Raw genomic sequence first — 15,019 nt, forward strand, 5'->3', positions numbered from 1 at the left:
GCTAGACATACGTAATAGCTCTGTAACCTAGTTCTTACCAGGGCTGTTACACAGGGGACTGGAAACTTCTAAGGCTGTGGTTCCCAAATTGTGCTGTGAGGCCAGAGGATGCCCCAGCAAATTCACAGGAGCCTAGTGGAATATTTTAAACTTTTAAATGAAATTCAGTGACATCTGTAGGACACTGCTCTGACTACTAGCTTGAAGTAGTTTAGGGTTTCAACATTAGAGCTCTACATTCCTTTTGACGAAGTTGTATCTTTGCAAAGCTGGGTTTTGGGGTTGCTATGGTAAGCAAGTACTGTGTGAAAATAAATAAGGAACTGGAAATGGGGGTGGTGGTGTCCAGTCTCATTTCAAGGTTTGAGAAGTAGTGACCAGCAGATGCTAAGTCCATAGGCATAAATACTTAAATTAAGCTGTTCGGACCTATTGTTACTGGGTACTGTTTAGTTGATTCTGACTCATAGTGACACTGTAAGACAGAGTGGAACTGTGGTAGGGTTTCCTAGGCCATAATCTTTACAGGAGCAGATTACCAGGTCTTTTCTCCCATGGAGCTGCTGGGGGTTCAAACTGCTGACCTTTCAGATAGCAGCCAAGTGCTTAACCATTGTGCCACCAGGGCTTGTTAGTTATTTCTCTGGGCCTCAAGAGGCCTTAGGAAAAATTACAGAGACGTTAAGGATGCCTTGAACTGAGAAAAATTGGGAACCTTTGATAGGCTTTCTCCCATGTGAAGAAAAGTAACTGAATTGATTTAGGGAATTGAGTTGAACCATATTTTAAGACCAGCAGTGCAGATAATTATCTAGGGTATGTGGAAATAGATGTTTTCAGCTTCTGGCAGCCTTTCAGATTAACAGAGCTTAAGGTACCTTTTGGAGATGATTGGATACTTAGCACATAAAACCCAACCAAACCTTGGATTATGGGGATATTTTCTTTACTGTAGCTATTGACCAGTAAGCACATTTTCACCCAGGGTAAAAGCCAGATTATCAGCCATACCGTAAGGCCCTTGACGGTCAGCCTTTAAAAATCATAAAGAGGGCAAGACTGAGATCTATTCCCAGCTAACAAGTTTTTCTTGGCTTCTTATATGTATGTTGGGGAAGATGTAAACTCTTGTGGATTTTGAGGTAGCAGCTTCTTCAGTGACAGTATATTGAAAGTCACAAATTTCTCTTTAAAATGTAAAATGCATCCAATCCTGTTTATCACACCTATAAAAAAAAAAATACAGTGAGGCTCAAATTGAGTCATTTAAAGCAGTTTGATAGAGTGTTTTTCAGGTTACAGAGTGCTGTCATACTTGATTTGATTTTAATTCTACTAGCAGCCTTATAAAGAAGATAGGAAAATAATCCCCACTTTATGGATAAGGTTATGTTGATTCAGAGAGTGACACAAGGTCACACAAGTAGTAAATAATTGGACTGGAATAGACCCAGGCCTTTATTCCTGATTGGCATTCTTACCTCTATGTCTTCAATACCCCAACCCATTGCTATTTAAGTATCTGCTACCACTGTAGAGAGTAGGATCAGCATCCTAGGGTACAGGAGATACTGTCTTGTTCTTTCAGATGATAATTCCAAGATAGGAATTAATGCATATTTTGCAGGAGGGGTTCTTGAATGCTCAGTTTTTTCCAGATGTTTGGATAGCTTGCCATCTCCATTTGTCCATACTAACCCCACACTGATTCTAAAGGTTACTTATTCAAGAATTACCTGAAGCATAGTAAGGTTCTCACAAATAACTGGCCTTTTGAGAGGCCAAGATAGTTTTCGGAAAGTGGTGAACCAAATTTCTTGCCCTTTACTCATAGCAGAGCTCCCTGGTTGTAAATTTATTCTGTTTTACACATGCTTCCATCATACTGAGTTGTTTGACTTCTTATTCTTTAAGTGAAGTATAGGTGTATTTACAGTGAATACAATCTCAAATAGGGAGAAAAGAGAAAAATTATAAAAGCAGACAGAGGAAATCTAGGAAGAGAAATTTTTAGTTTATAAATAACCAGCTGCTGTCAAATGGATTCCAACTCCTGGCGACCCCATGTATGTTAGAGCACAATTGGAGTCCATAGGGTTTTCAATGGCTCGGTTTTTGGAAGTAGATCACCAGGCCTTTCTTTTGAGACATCTCTGGGTGGACTCAAGCCTCCAACCTTTAGGTTAGCAGCCAAGCACATTAACCATCTGCGCCACCCAACTCCAGTTAGTGCAAAATGTAGACCTCAGGAAGTTTCTATGCGAGGCGTCTTTTGCAGTGCACGTTCATAATGACGATCCTAAATAACCAATGAAAGGTTAAATGGTATTCAAAATATGAATATAAGAAGGCAGGAGGGTGCCTAATGTTTTTAAAAGTGATTTTCAACCCCAAAGGCTTTTGTTTCTTTTTTAAATTTGGTACTCAAAGAAATAAGCTTCATCTACCCGGAAAATTGACCTATATGTGGCATCAAGTTTTTCTTTTCAGTGTAAGAAAGTATATACGTTAGGGTGGTAGTGAGTGTTCATTTCTCACACTTCCCCACTGAAACAAATTTGCTATGAAAGTAGTTTTAGGAGCTACTTCAGAAATAGTAGTAGTGCTACACTAGTGCAGAATCTGAGTGTCACTGAATGTTAATTTAAACAAGTTTAATCTTTCTTTAATTAAAAGAATTGGTACATTAATTCCACCCCTGCAACCCATGACATACCCCACAGAACATCATGTATAAAATAAAATAGATTAAAAGCAACCACAGTGTGAAGATGAATTTGGCTACTTACTTCACTAAGACTTACAAAAGAAATATGGTAGTGATCTCATAGGAAAGCTGAAGATTTAAAGGATTAAATTAGCTTCTTAGGAATTTTTATTCGTTATAACTTTATAACGAATGACTTTATAATAAAACATTTTTTTTTTTTTTAACAGAGGAAAGGTGCTTTGTAAGTCTTTGAAATAGCATACTTTGAAATATTTCTACCATAGAGGAAATGCAGTCAGACCCAGTGAATTTGTTCTCTTTTATACTGTGTTAAATTCAGATCCTATTTCCTTCATGCTTTAATTGGTTTAGTCTTTATATTTGTCACTGATTTCACTGTGTCAGTACCGTGTAGGAAAGTTCTGATAACAATTTAGTTTTCTATCCAACGCACTTCTTCTTTTCTGAAAAGTCTGAATTATTTTAAAAAGTATCTGCATAAACTTGTAGAAATGGTTGCATTTAAATACTGTGTCACATGCCATTTTGCTCAGCTGTTCTCATTAAATGTCTTGGTAATGCCGTTATCTTACAGTCTTAATAATTGGATACCTTCTGTGGGACCCAGGTGTCCTTCTGTGCTAATGGGAGTAGAACCACACTTTTCCACTATGTAAACGTAGTGAGCTTGACATAGACTGTGTGGAAAGATAGAGCAGTAGGTGATGGGGCAGAGGCTCATAGCAAATTGAGCTCTACACCTTTATGTGTAAGGGGTTGCTGAGGAGATTTGAATGCCTCCTTATTTTTTGTTTAATCCGAGTTTTGTCAAGAGATTATGGTTTACATGCTTCCTGAGGTCTTTTTTAAGTTTCTTCCAAAATAGGAAGAATGATGTAGAATTGTGTATTATGTGAGGAGAGATATCTTCACCCCATGTTTTAATATATGCTCTTTAAATGGCTTCAGTGTAAAAAAATTCTGGTGACCGATAGGAATGTAAGCTTTGGATCTGCAAGTGAGAGACCACATTTTGCACAGATCTTCCAAGCTACTATTGAAAAAATATTTGTGTAATTTTAATAAATGTACAAAAGTTATCAAAGTGAATGATAATCTGTTAAGTAAAAGGCCTAGTATGAGCTCTTATCCCTTTATTGGTTCAAAAGTCTGTGTCTTAAGTTTGAAATCTGTTCGTAAACCAGTCAAGGAAATTTAGGATTTTATAAGATGGAATTAAAAAACAAGAACCTTGACATGTTCAGGTGAAAATCAAGACCAGGACTGTTCATTTGTTTTTAAATGAGGAGTCTGATTAGTTAACCCTCTCTTTTTTTTAAATCTAGGGCTTTAATTAGTGTCACAGTTGAAAAATTTAAATAGCATCAAGAAAAAGGTAGTTAAAGTGGTAGCTTTAGGTGTATCGATTGGATTAAACCCAGTTGCTAGCATTGGTTGATACAGAGCAACAAGAAAAGAAAGAAAAGAGAGAAGGATGTAGTTATGATTATTTAAAAGATGTACATGATTTTGTCTGTAACTTTTTTTGTTGTTTGTTTAGATTACAGGGGTCTGGTTGCTAAAGCACTTGGACGTTCTCACTTCTTGTTGTACTTGACCTTTTCGTGGCAGTTTGGCCCTATTGACCACTGTGGCCTTGCGACTTGCTTCGCTTTGACTTCTGCAATACTCTTTTCCCTTGATTTTTTCCTGTTACCACTCTCACTGTTCCTTCTCAAATCTTTGACTTTGTACCCTTGTATATGATATTCCTTTGGGTTCTGTTCTCAGTGCTCTTCTTTCTCATATACTTTTATACATTATTTTGAAATGATACCACTTTTGATAGTGCTGTGTAAACTAACAATATGCTATATATCTGCTTGGCACCTCAGTCTGTAACAGCTATAATAATTCATCTTACCTGATGGCTAGACTTCCTCTTCCTTATTTTCCTTTCTTGATGAACATCAGTGCCCACTAGTTTCTCAAAGCAAAAAGATACAATTTTAAGCAAAATGGTAGTGATATATGCAAAAGAATGCATAAAGCTTAGTTTTTCAGAAGCCTCATTATTATTTTTTTAATTATGTTTTTCTGTTCTTCTTAGGATATGTGCAAGGAATGAGTGACTTACTTTCCCCTCTTCTATATGTGATGGAAAATGAAGTGGATGCCTTTTGGTGTTTTGCATCCTACATGGACCAGATGGTAAGAACAGGTTCTCCTTGCTTTATTCAGACTAATTTTGAAGATTTCAGTTGTATCGACGGTACTGGGTGGGAATCTTATTCTATAACATTGATTTTTATATGTAGCCATATATGACGGAATGTAAAAAAATTGCTTCATGTCTCTTTTCTTCTTTTTTTTTTAATAGCTTTTTCAAGGGACTTGGAAATATTGGCACGGTTTTTAATACAAAAAGTAGATAGTAAGTGCCTACAGTACAGAAATAATCAGGATTTCATATCAGTAAATGTTTTGTGTTCTTCAGAAGAGCCATGAGTCATTATAGAATACTGATGAAATAGATGAATTCGGTTCTTATAAAGTAGTTGAACTTTCATATCATCTGCTTCAGACTGTTTCCAAAGATAAAGCTTAGTCATGTTGAGTAATATCCTTACCTACTGTGAACATTTTGGATTTTGTCATTATAGTAACCGATGTTTCACCTTATGTGTTTGAACCATTTGTAACCCTGACACTTTCTTAGTAACTCACTGTTACTTCCCCAGAAGCATGTGCTTATTAGAGTTGGACTATGTCTATATATACATGTTAGTACAAAGAGTATTTTATTTTATCTATTATCATTGATGTATCTTTGAGACAGAGTTTTAGGACACTAGAACAGAGAGAGTATTAACAGAAATAAATTAGAAAAGTTTTCTCAGGTATCTGCTAGAAAGTAGAAAAAGCAGAGGGCTAAACGCATATGATTTCCAAAGTCCTGACTACATAGGTCACTGTCCTTTTTCAAAATAAGGCTTATATACTTGATGCTGGACGTTGAAGTTGGATATTGAAATGGCTTGCTTAAAAGGGGATAAAGACTTTGAATCCATAATCATTTAAAATGTTTCTCTGTTTAATATTTAAAATGTTAAACCCTGCATTTAATGCAAGGCTTTGGGGATACAAATGTGAAATTTGCAAGTGGTACCCTTGTTTTTATTTTTCTTTACTTCTGTTCTTTACCCCTTGCTCTGTTTTTCGTTCCCGTTCCAGTTTTTCCCTCTTTGGTCTGTTCCCTCATCAAGTCTCTTGTCCATGGTTCCAACTCATCCTCACTTCTCCTAGTCTTTTTCCAAATGTATATTTGATAAATTTTGATTGTTTTAAAGTGTTCTTTTACTGTTAAATTAGTAAATATTCCAATTATTTAGTCCATTTCCATAAATGAATGTTTTAGAATTATTACCAATTGCAATAATCTGGTAATATCATAGTTTGTCTTTCTTACTATTTTGTTTGATTCATTTGCCTGCCTTCTTAGTTCCAATTATTCCGAAGTGCTCGAGAAACCTGAGGCATTTGTTATACAGCTGATGCTAATTATATAAAAACTGTTGTCTGCCTTCTTTGTGTTTTAGTTGTTGATCCTCTTTCTGCATTCTTTCATAAAGGGATTGTGTCTTTTTTTCATTAGTAGCATACCAGAATTTTCCTATTGCCCCACTTCAGGTTGTTGTTCAACAGATTTTTATAAACACTTGAATCTTTCCCCAGTGCTTTCATTAGACCTCTACTTATACAGTAGTTATTCAAAAAAAAAAAAGAAAATTTAACATGAACATAATTATATTGGCATCTGTGCACACATAGTTGTGTGAGCGTCCACTGTGGGTATTTAGGTCTCAGATGTAAAGACCATTTTCTGAACATGTGTGATACAGACTTTACAGTATTTGCCATTTTTGTGTATGAAGTTCAATTTCTTCACTCTTTTTTTTTTTTCCACAGTAAGTGTTCTCTGTATTAGCCTTTTTCATTAAGGGTTGTCTGGGGATTTTTTCTAGTCTTTATTCTAAAGTCTCTTCTTAGTGTATTGTCTAGTAACGTTTTTTTCCCTATAATATTTGAGTGAAAGGGTAATACATGGTGTTCAAAATAATCTTTAAGATTATTTTTCATGGTGTTGCTATCGTTTCAGTTTCCTTAAATTTGTACTGCTGCTTCTTAATTCCTTGTTTTTTATTTACAGTTCATGTAAGTTTTTACTTCTTTTGTAGTGGTCGAATGTAATGTCCATTTATTTATTTTCATTGATATTTACTCACTTCTAATGTAAGGCTAGGGATAGGTTTCTGTCTGTTTTTATGGAAATAGTCACGAAGTGTAGATCACCTAATGAACTGTCTTAGACTCACCATCCATTTTGTCATGTAATTTTAGTTTCTCTTTTCCTTTTCCCTGCCTCCTCCTCTGTATGTATAATCTTCACACATACATATTTATAGATATAGTCGATGCCCTTTATGAGCTATTGTCAATCCCATTTCTCATTCTCTAGGAATAATTGCTTTTCTGAGGTTGGTGCCTGTCATTCTGGGGGTGCTTCTTTTTTTGGCAAAATGAATAGCAATGGATATTCCATAATGGTACCTCCAAACCAACTCTAGCCTTTGGCTACTTCACAACAAAAATTATCCTTTTAACTGAAGAGTTAATTTTGCCCTGCTTCTACAGGTTCATGTGATAAATGTGGAGAATATTTATCACAATGACTTATTAGCCTATTAAACTTGTTCTTTACTCACTAAAGATAAACTAGTTTATTAAGTATTAGTAGCCTTTATAATGTTTTTTCACGAAGAATGAATTGTTTGTAATCTGATAGGTACTTCTAAGAAAGCAATATTAGTGTAGTCTAAAATGAAAAAAAAAAAAGTGTGAGGGAGGCGATATTGTTCTAATAAGGCTTTTCACAAGGGCTACGGCAGTGGTTCACTATAGTGGGGTAGGACACATGGGTTAAAGGGATTGGAATCATCTAAAAACCCTTTCTAAACATGTTTTGTTGCCCCCCCCACCCCCCCGACTCATGTGTTCATTGGGAATCTAACTCTGAGGATTGTTTGAAACATATAAACCACAGCAGCTCTTAAACTTTGTGGCCTGGGGGCCTCTTTACACTCTCAAATATTATGGAGAACTCCAAAGAGCTTTTGTTTATATGGATTATATCTATTGTTTTTATCATATTTAAAATTAAAACTGAGAAATTTATATTTACTCATTAAAAATAACAATAAACCTATTATATGTTAACATTTTTTTAAATGAAAAATAGCTTCTAAAATGAGAAAAATTTACTGAGAAGAAACACTGTTTACATTTTGCAACCTGTTCAATGTCTGGTTTACTTGGAAACAGCTGGGTTTATGTGTCTGCTCCCACATTTAGTCTTTTGCTATCACACGTCATATAGCCTTTGAAAAACACTGAACGCTTGTGAGAGAATGAAAGTGCAGAATGCAATAATGTGTTAGTATTGTCATGAATGTGATTTTGACTTCAGACTCCCTAGTGTCATTAAACATAAGAAGTAGCTACTTAATTCAGTCTTTAAAATGAGATACATGCTGAAGTTAAAACTAATTTTATTTCACATAGCAATTTGAAGAAATATTTACCAATGAGAATAATTTGACAAAGTTTATTTTGCAAATGCATGTTCCTTTCACCGAGTCTCATGCTGTGTAAGAAGTGAATATATCAGTCTATAGCTGCTATTCCTGGTTTCTTCTTTTTCCAAATCAAATGAATTGGGGCAAAAAGTAGCCATTAGTTTGAGACCAAGGGTTCTTTTTTAATGTTGCCTTAACTTTTTAATTATGTAATTTTTTAAACATAGCCAGTCCAACATTTGTCCTTAGACATCATCTTTTAGTTATCAGTGATTATGCATTATAAAATAATTATTATTTACTTTTAAAGCATCAAAATTTTGAAGAACAAATGCAAGGCATGAAAACCCAGCTAATTCAGCTAAGTACCTTACTTCGATTGTTGGACAGTGGATTTTGCAGTTATTTAGGTAAGTAAATCCCAAGTTATACCCAGCGAATTGTAGGGTAATACACAGAGAAAACATAAGGTACTCTTTTAAAAACAGATATACTCTACTGCTGTTGCCTAGGTTCCTCTAAGGAGTAAAAGTGTGGGATCAAACTGTCTTCGTATAATTATTTTTTGTCATTTGGTGCTTTTTAAAAGAAATTAGCCTGTAAATTTGCATTATTTCCTTGAATTAGTAAAAGGCAATTAAATACATAGGACTTCTAATAGCCTAAGATGGCATAGAAAAATTTGAGTTTGTGATAGATAGGTCACTGTTCTGACATAATTAACAGAAGAGTAAGTTTTATATATATATATGTGTATATATATATAAACAAATTTTTTTTTTAATTTATAGAATCTCAGGACTCTGGATATCTTTATTTTTGCTTCAGGTGGCTTTTAATCAGATTTAAAAGGGAATTTAGTTTTCTAGATATTCTTCGATTATGGGAGGTAAGTTCTTAAATTATTGTATAAATGTAATGTTTACTATGGAAAAAACATTCTGTGGAATATAAATGGATTGCTATAGCCTAACTGAAATTTCTAAGACAAGTATGCTCCAAAAATTCTGATGGGTTTGTGGTCTCTCCTTAAAAATTAATCATCTTGTATTAAATATCTAGTCTTTTGGAGCGTCTTTCTGCAAATCACAACTCTTTTGAGCTTTGGGGCTGAGAGGTAGCCCAGAACCAGTTCTCTAGGTCATTTGCTGCCTGTGTTCTTTCCTTGGGTGACTTGACTTTACATGAGGCTCCACCACATTTTGGTAAAGGTTTGTGTCCAGAGTTCAAGGAAGTTTTTGGCAGATAGGCCAGTCAGTTGAGATGACACTTTAACTAGCTTGCAGTCTGTGGCATTGGTAGTGAGCTGAGTTGTGTTTTAAAAGAAATTTTAGTTAGAACAAAATACTAGAATAATAGAACAAAAATCACACCATCTATATATATATCAACATTTTGCCATATTTGTTTCTAGTCTTCTTTTTCGCAAGGGAAAAAAAAATAATGGTATGACTAATGTGTTCTTTAATCACCACCCCAGTTCCATTCTCCTCACTCCAGTCTAGAGGAAACCTGTTATCATGTTTTTGCTATATATTCTCATGTTCCATTTTGCACCCAGGTCAACTCTTGATGATAAACAGAAAATTATTTTCTTCTCAAGTATCAGTTAACTGTTAGGTTAACAGATCAGTGTGCTTTTAAAATAAAATATGTGTATAAGGACTGTTTGCTGCCTAGTCTTTATATATTAACTAAGGGGTGACAGAAATTCTCCCAGGGAAAGGATGGATGATAAACAGACTTACATGCAGTGGGACCTCGGTGCCTCCTGAGGCTTCTACAGCTAGAAATCGATGCCCGTAGCTTCTCCTTGATGCTGTTGGTGACTGTGCCACCATTAGAGAAGGATCTTTGTCTTGTGCTCTCTTCTTTGGTCCTGAAACTAGAAGTCAAACTCACGTGTTCTCCACCTAGAATAGTTTAATATGTATCAATATTGTTAAATTAGTACCTCAACTTTTTCTTTAAAAGATGTATTGAGTATGTTAAAACTACCCCGTGGGGTTTCCAAGGAGTGGCTGTTGGATTCAAACTGCTGACCTTTTGGTTAGCAGCCAGATACCTAACCACAGTGCCACCAGGGCTGCTGTTACTGCATAGCTAGAATTAACTCCTTAATCTGTGTTTACCAAATAAATTGAAGCTTTTTATTGAAACCTTTGAGGTTAATTGTATTGTAATTAAACTAAAAATTATTCAGTTTGATTTACTCTTGATGTAAGAAGTAAAAAACATTTAGTATGTGGTTTAATAGCGTTATTTATGTAGATCTTTTTATCTTTCCAGAGAAGATATTTTTAGGCACGTTAGCGGGAGAAAATACAGACTTATATTTGAGGACATTACGTATACTTAAGAAGAAGTATAACCACTGGTCAAACATGTTGTACATGTCATTTTTGGCAACTGATTCACTTTTTGTCACAACCAGGGATACTCTGAGTTACATAATACGATGTAAAGTTTTTACATATTTAGAATGTAATCGGGCTTTCTGTGGTATTTTCAGTTCCTTGCTCTGTATAACTAAATCTTTTTTTATTTCTAGGACTTAGCTTATTTTTTTTCAGGAACTGAAGATGATTTAGAACTGAGAAACTGAAAGTTAAGAAAAATACTGAAAATGCCTCTAACCCTAGAGCTATCCTGTTTACACCTTAATCTCATGGCTTTGATTCTTTAATTAATAAGTTACATTGGTTAGGCTCAGTGATTTGCTTTTTGTAGTTATCTAAAGAGCCATTTTTGGAATTCATCATATTCACATAATGTTAAACTTGATGTTATTTACTTTGTAGTTAAAGGTAAGACTCCCCTATCCCTCATTTCTTTACTAGAAAAACAGTGGACAACCCAAAGTAGTCAGCCTCCGCTAGGTGTAGAAGTCATTCTGAGTTCAGCATTGTATCTGTAAGGAGGATAATTTTAGAATTGATAAAGTTTACTAAACAGTTCTATGTTTTATAGGTAATGTGGACTGAGCTGCCATGTAAAAATTTCCATCTTCTTCTGTGTTGTGCTATTCTGGAATCAGAAAAGCAGCAAATAATGGAAAAGCATTATGGATTTAATGAAATACTTAAGGTAGCTCTTCCTTTAATTTTAATATTTTGGCCATTTCCCCTATTCGGTCGTGCTGAGGTGTAGAACATTTCCTTGGAGCCTTATTGAATCCCTTGAGTAACTTAAACTGCATCAATAACATTTAGTGCTAGAATCGATTCTCTGAGATTGACAGTTGAAGAAATACATATTGGCCGGTTATGTTTACCTAGCTAATTAAGAATAAAAGGAAATTCAGCAAATAAACTCTTTTATGTAGATTAGTTATTTAAAAAACAATTGTCTTTTGCTTGTAAATGTGAGATAGCAAACTTGGGACAGCTGCTGGATTTAATGTTCCATAAGCTTATTAGCTATTCTTTAGCTTTAAAAGTTGGAATAATCTGATGAGAGATATATTGAATTTCCTGTTTGTAGTATGTGAATTTTTTTTTAGTATGTGAATATTTTTATTTGAAGGGTTTTATCTGCACTGAAACATTACTGGCAATACATTGTTTATATAGTAGAATATAATAGTGCTTTTGGTTTCAGATTATCATTTTATTTTATTGATGCGTTTTAGCATATCAATGAATTGTCCATGAAAATTGATGTGGAAGATGTACTATGCAGGGCAGAGGCAATTTCTCTACAGATGGCAAAATGCAAGGTATGCATACAGAGCTTTATATAATTGCAAGGATTTTTTGTGTTTGTTTTTATGGGTTTTTTTTTTTTTTTGGTGGGTTGAGATCGCAAAAGATTTACTTCTTAGAAGTAAAATAAGTGGCAGTTTTAACACGTGGAGGGCAGACAAAGCATTGGCTAGCATTTCGGTTGCCATTATAGATTTACAGCACTTAATTGGAAACAGTTGACTAATTGTGCCAGATAGGAAGCATCTCATAATAAGGCAAAATGACAAAAGTAATGAGAATATTTCCAAGACAAGTGAAGAAGCCATAGAATTGAAGCATTGATATATTACCCAATTGAATTAGTGAATATAGACTAGAAACTCTTAATAGGCAGCATCCCCAAATAAAGATAGAGGCTAACCAGAAATAATTAAATGGGTAGTAGTATTTAATCTGTGTCATTACATTTGTATCAGTTGAGGTCTTAATTATTTCTAAAACAGGGCAAATTTGATGTATTATGATCTGAATTCAAACTAAATCATCACACTTTTGATGTATTTTGGCTTTTGCATTTTTAATGAGAATTCTTAAACTTAGTTTTACTGTCATTTGTTCATATATCCAAGTAGTTATTTTGGTTCAGTTTTACAGACATTATTTGATAGCTACTGTGTTGAGAACATGTCAGTGAGAGATTTCTTACTTTTAAGGAACCTCTTTTGAGTGAAAAGAGGTGGCGTAGTGGTTAAGTGCTATGGCTGCTAACCAACAGGTTGGCAGTTCAAATCCGCCAGGTGTTCCTTGGAAACTCTATGGGGCAGTTCTACTCTGTCTTACAGGGTTGCTATGAGTCGGAATCGACTCGATGGCGGTGGATATTGAGTGAAAGATGATATAAATAAGAAAAGGAGAAGGAGATAAATACTAAATATTAGAAAACTATGTGGTAGGGTGGAGAGTGATTAATTTGGCAGAGACGACCAGGGAACTACTTAAGAAGAAAGGTAGCGTTTTGAACTGATTCTTTGATTTATTTTAGGATTTCACTTGGGGAGTGGAGAAAGAAAGGTGTGAGAGGGTACATGACAATTACACTGTTGGAACAGATGTTGAGATTCTGGAATTAATGTAGTCCTAAATAGAAGTATTACCATGTGAGTATTTTTCCCCTCTAATGAATGTTGGTTTTGTCTTTGATTTTCCTTATTCAGGAATTGCCACAAGCAGTTTGTGATATCCTGGGGCTTCAGGACAGTGAAGTTATAATGCCAGATTCAGATACCGGTGAAGATGAAAACGTTGGCGTGACTAATTGTCTTACACCTGCATTTCACAGTAACTCCTCGCCTGTACTTGCTGCCAGTGGATCCAGAGATGACAGCCCAACACAGCTATCCGTGTCCCCAGATGTCAGCAGATTAACACCTGCATGATCATTCTTAATTTTTGAAGAGACACTTTGTTGCAACTATTTTCAAGTACTTGAAAGGTGGTATTGATCATGCTTTAAGGTTTATGGAAAGAAAGTGTACTGTGATGTTCTTGCATTAAAGCTTTACAAAGATTTAAACTAATTATTTTTGTATTTACTTCTACCAAATAGCCTTTCCTTTTCAATAACATTCCTTAGTATTTTTATAGCCAAGCATATTTTATTTTCTCGCTGATGAACTGGAATTGGATAATATTACAAGTGGATGGGTTGGAAGTTATGCACTTTGAAAAACATTCACTTTGTTTATTCTAAGCTTAGTGGGGTTTGGATTTGATGAAATTAAATATTGAGCCTTTCTGTAGCTTTCTAAGCTAAGAAGTGAATTGTTACCCAGCAACAAAATAAAAGGAATTGTTTTTCTCTATTGTTTACAAAAATACTCAGCTTAAAGAATTATGCTAGTTGAATGTGATTTAAATTTGGACATTTTCATCAAAGTAATTTAATGTCTAGATAAAGAACTATTTCGACCATAAGTGAATTGGCAGCATATTTTTTACATTGAACTTTTCTTCGCTTGTATATAAAGACAATGTATAACTACTTATTTATGAATATAAGAAAGGATAGGCTTATTTTCTTTAACTGAATATACTTGATTATTGATTTATAGAATCTGATTTGACAAAATTAATACATAGCTTCAATATGAGATCTTTTTCAAAACTATTTTCTTAACCAAACGTATATTTCATGAGAATACATTCAACCCTGTACCTGGTATGATTTTAAAATTAATTGCTTGTAACTTTACTAATAATGTTTATTATATTTCCTAATAGTGCATTAATAATCAGGCCTTTAAATTTTTATAAATACTCTTCGAAAAATACTTATGTCAAAAATTTCAAGATATCACAAGTTCAAATAATACTTTTTTGTATATGAGTGAGCCTGTTGTTTTTACCATGCATTGTTGCATGATTTTAAGTTATGTGGAATTAACATAACTGATTCCATTTTAATTGTAATTTGTTAACTCCTGTACATACCATTAAAATAAATTTGAAGTTGAAGTAGTGTTTTCAGTTAAATTATGCTTAGAAGTAGTTTGCTAGTTCTTCATCAGAGAAAATAAATCCAATATGGATCTCATATTTTTATGTGATTAAAAATTCGTTTGAATGAGTTGTGAGAATGAGAAAGAAACATGATGCTTTGTATAACTGAAAAAAAGTTTATCGGCATGAGAATAGGCAGAGTGTTGCCCTGGAGGGTGGAATTAACAGATTTAGTAAAGCATCTCACCACAGTCGATGCTAATAGTTTAAAGGAAAAGTTCCCCAGAAGTTAGGCAGCTCTAAAATGGCTGGTAGGCATTTTTTTTTTTTTTTTTTCCAGAAAGTTAGGGAATCAAATGAACTTTTTTCCCTAGTTGAGCATTAACTGACGGTCATGACAGTAGAACCATTAGATTTTAGGTTTTAATATTATATGTGTGTTATCTTTCATCAGTTAATAATGAGTAAGCTTATTCAGGAAAAAAAAA

General features: G+C 34.3%; 1 protein-coding gene across 2 annotated transcripts in view; it reads left to right on the forward strand.

Annotated features, from left to right (window-relative positions):
* TBC1D15 (TBC1 domain family member 15) overlaps positions 1–14,469 on the forward strand; it is a 65,370-nt gene extending 50,901 nt beyond the window's left edge. The window contains exons 13-18 of one of the 2 annotated variants that reach the window (XM_049883905.1): positions 4,821–4,921; positions 8,657–8,756; positions 9,138–9,235; positions 11,317–11,433; positions 11,978–12,064; positions 13,247–14,469. In XM_049883905.1, the coding sequence (XP_049739862.1) occupies positions 4,821–4,921; positions 8,657–8,756; positions 9,138–9,235; positions 11,317–11,433; positions 11,978–12,064; positions 13,247–13,468 (725 nt within the window). In that variant the 3' untranslated portion in view covers positions 13,469–14,469. The remainder of the gene's footprint in view (positions 1–4,820; positions 4,922–8,656; positions 8,757–9,137; positions 9,236–11,316; positions 11,434–11,977; positions 12,065–13,246) is intronic. The other variant, XM_049883906.1, reaches the window with a different exon arrangement.
* The last annotated feature ends 550 nt before the right edge of the window (positions 14,470–15,019 follow it).

The sequence above is a fragment of the Elephas maximus genome, chromosome 4, assembly GCF_024166365.1.
Source record: "Elephas maximus indicus isolate mEleMax1 chromosome 4, mEleMax1 primary haplotype, whole genome shotgun sequence".
Taxonomy (NCBI): Eukaryota; Metazoa; Chordata; class Mammalia; order Proboscidea; family Elephantidae; genus Elephas; species Elephas maximus.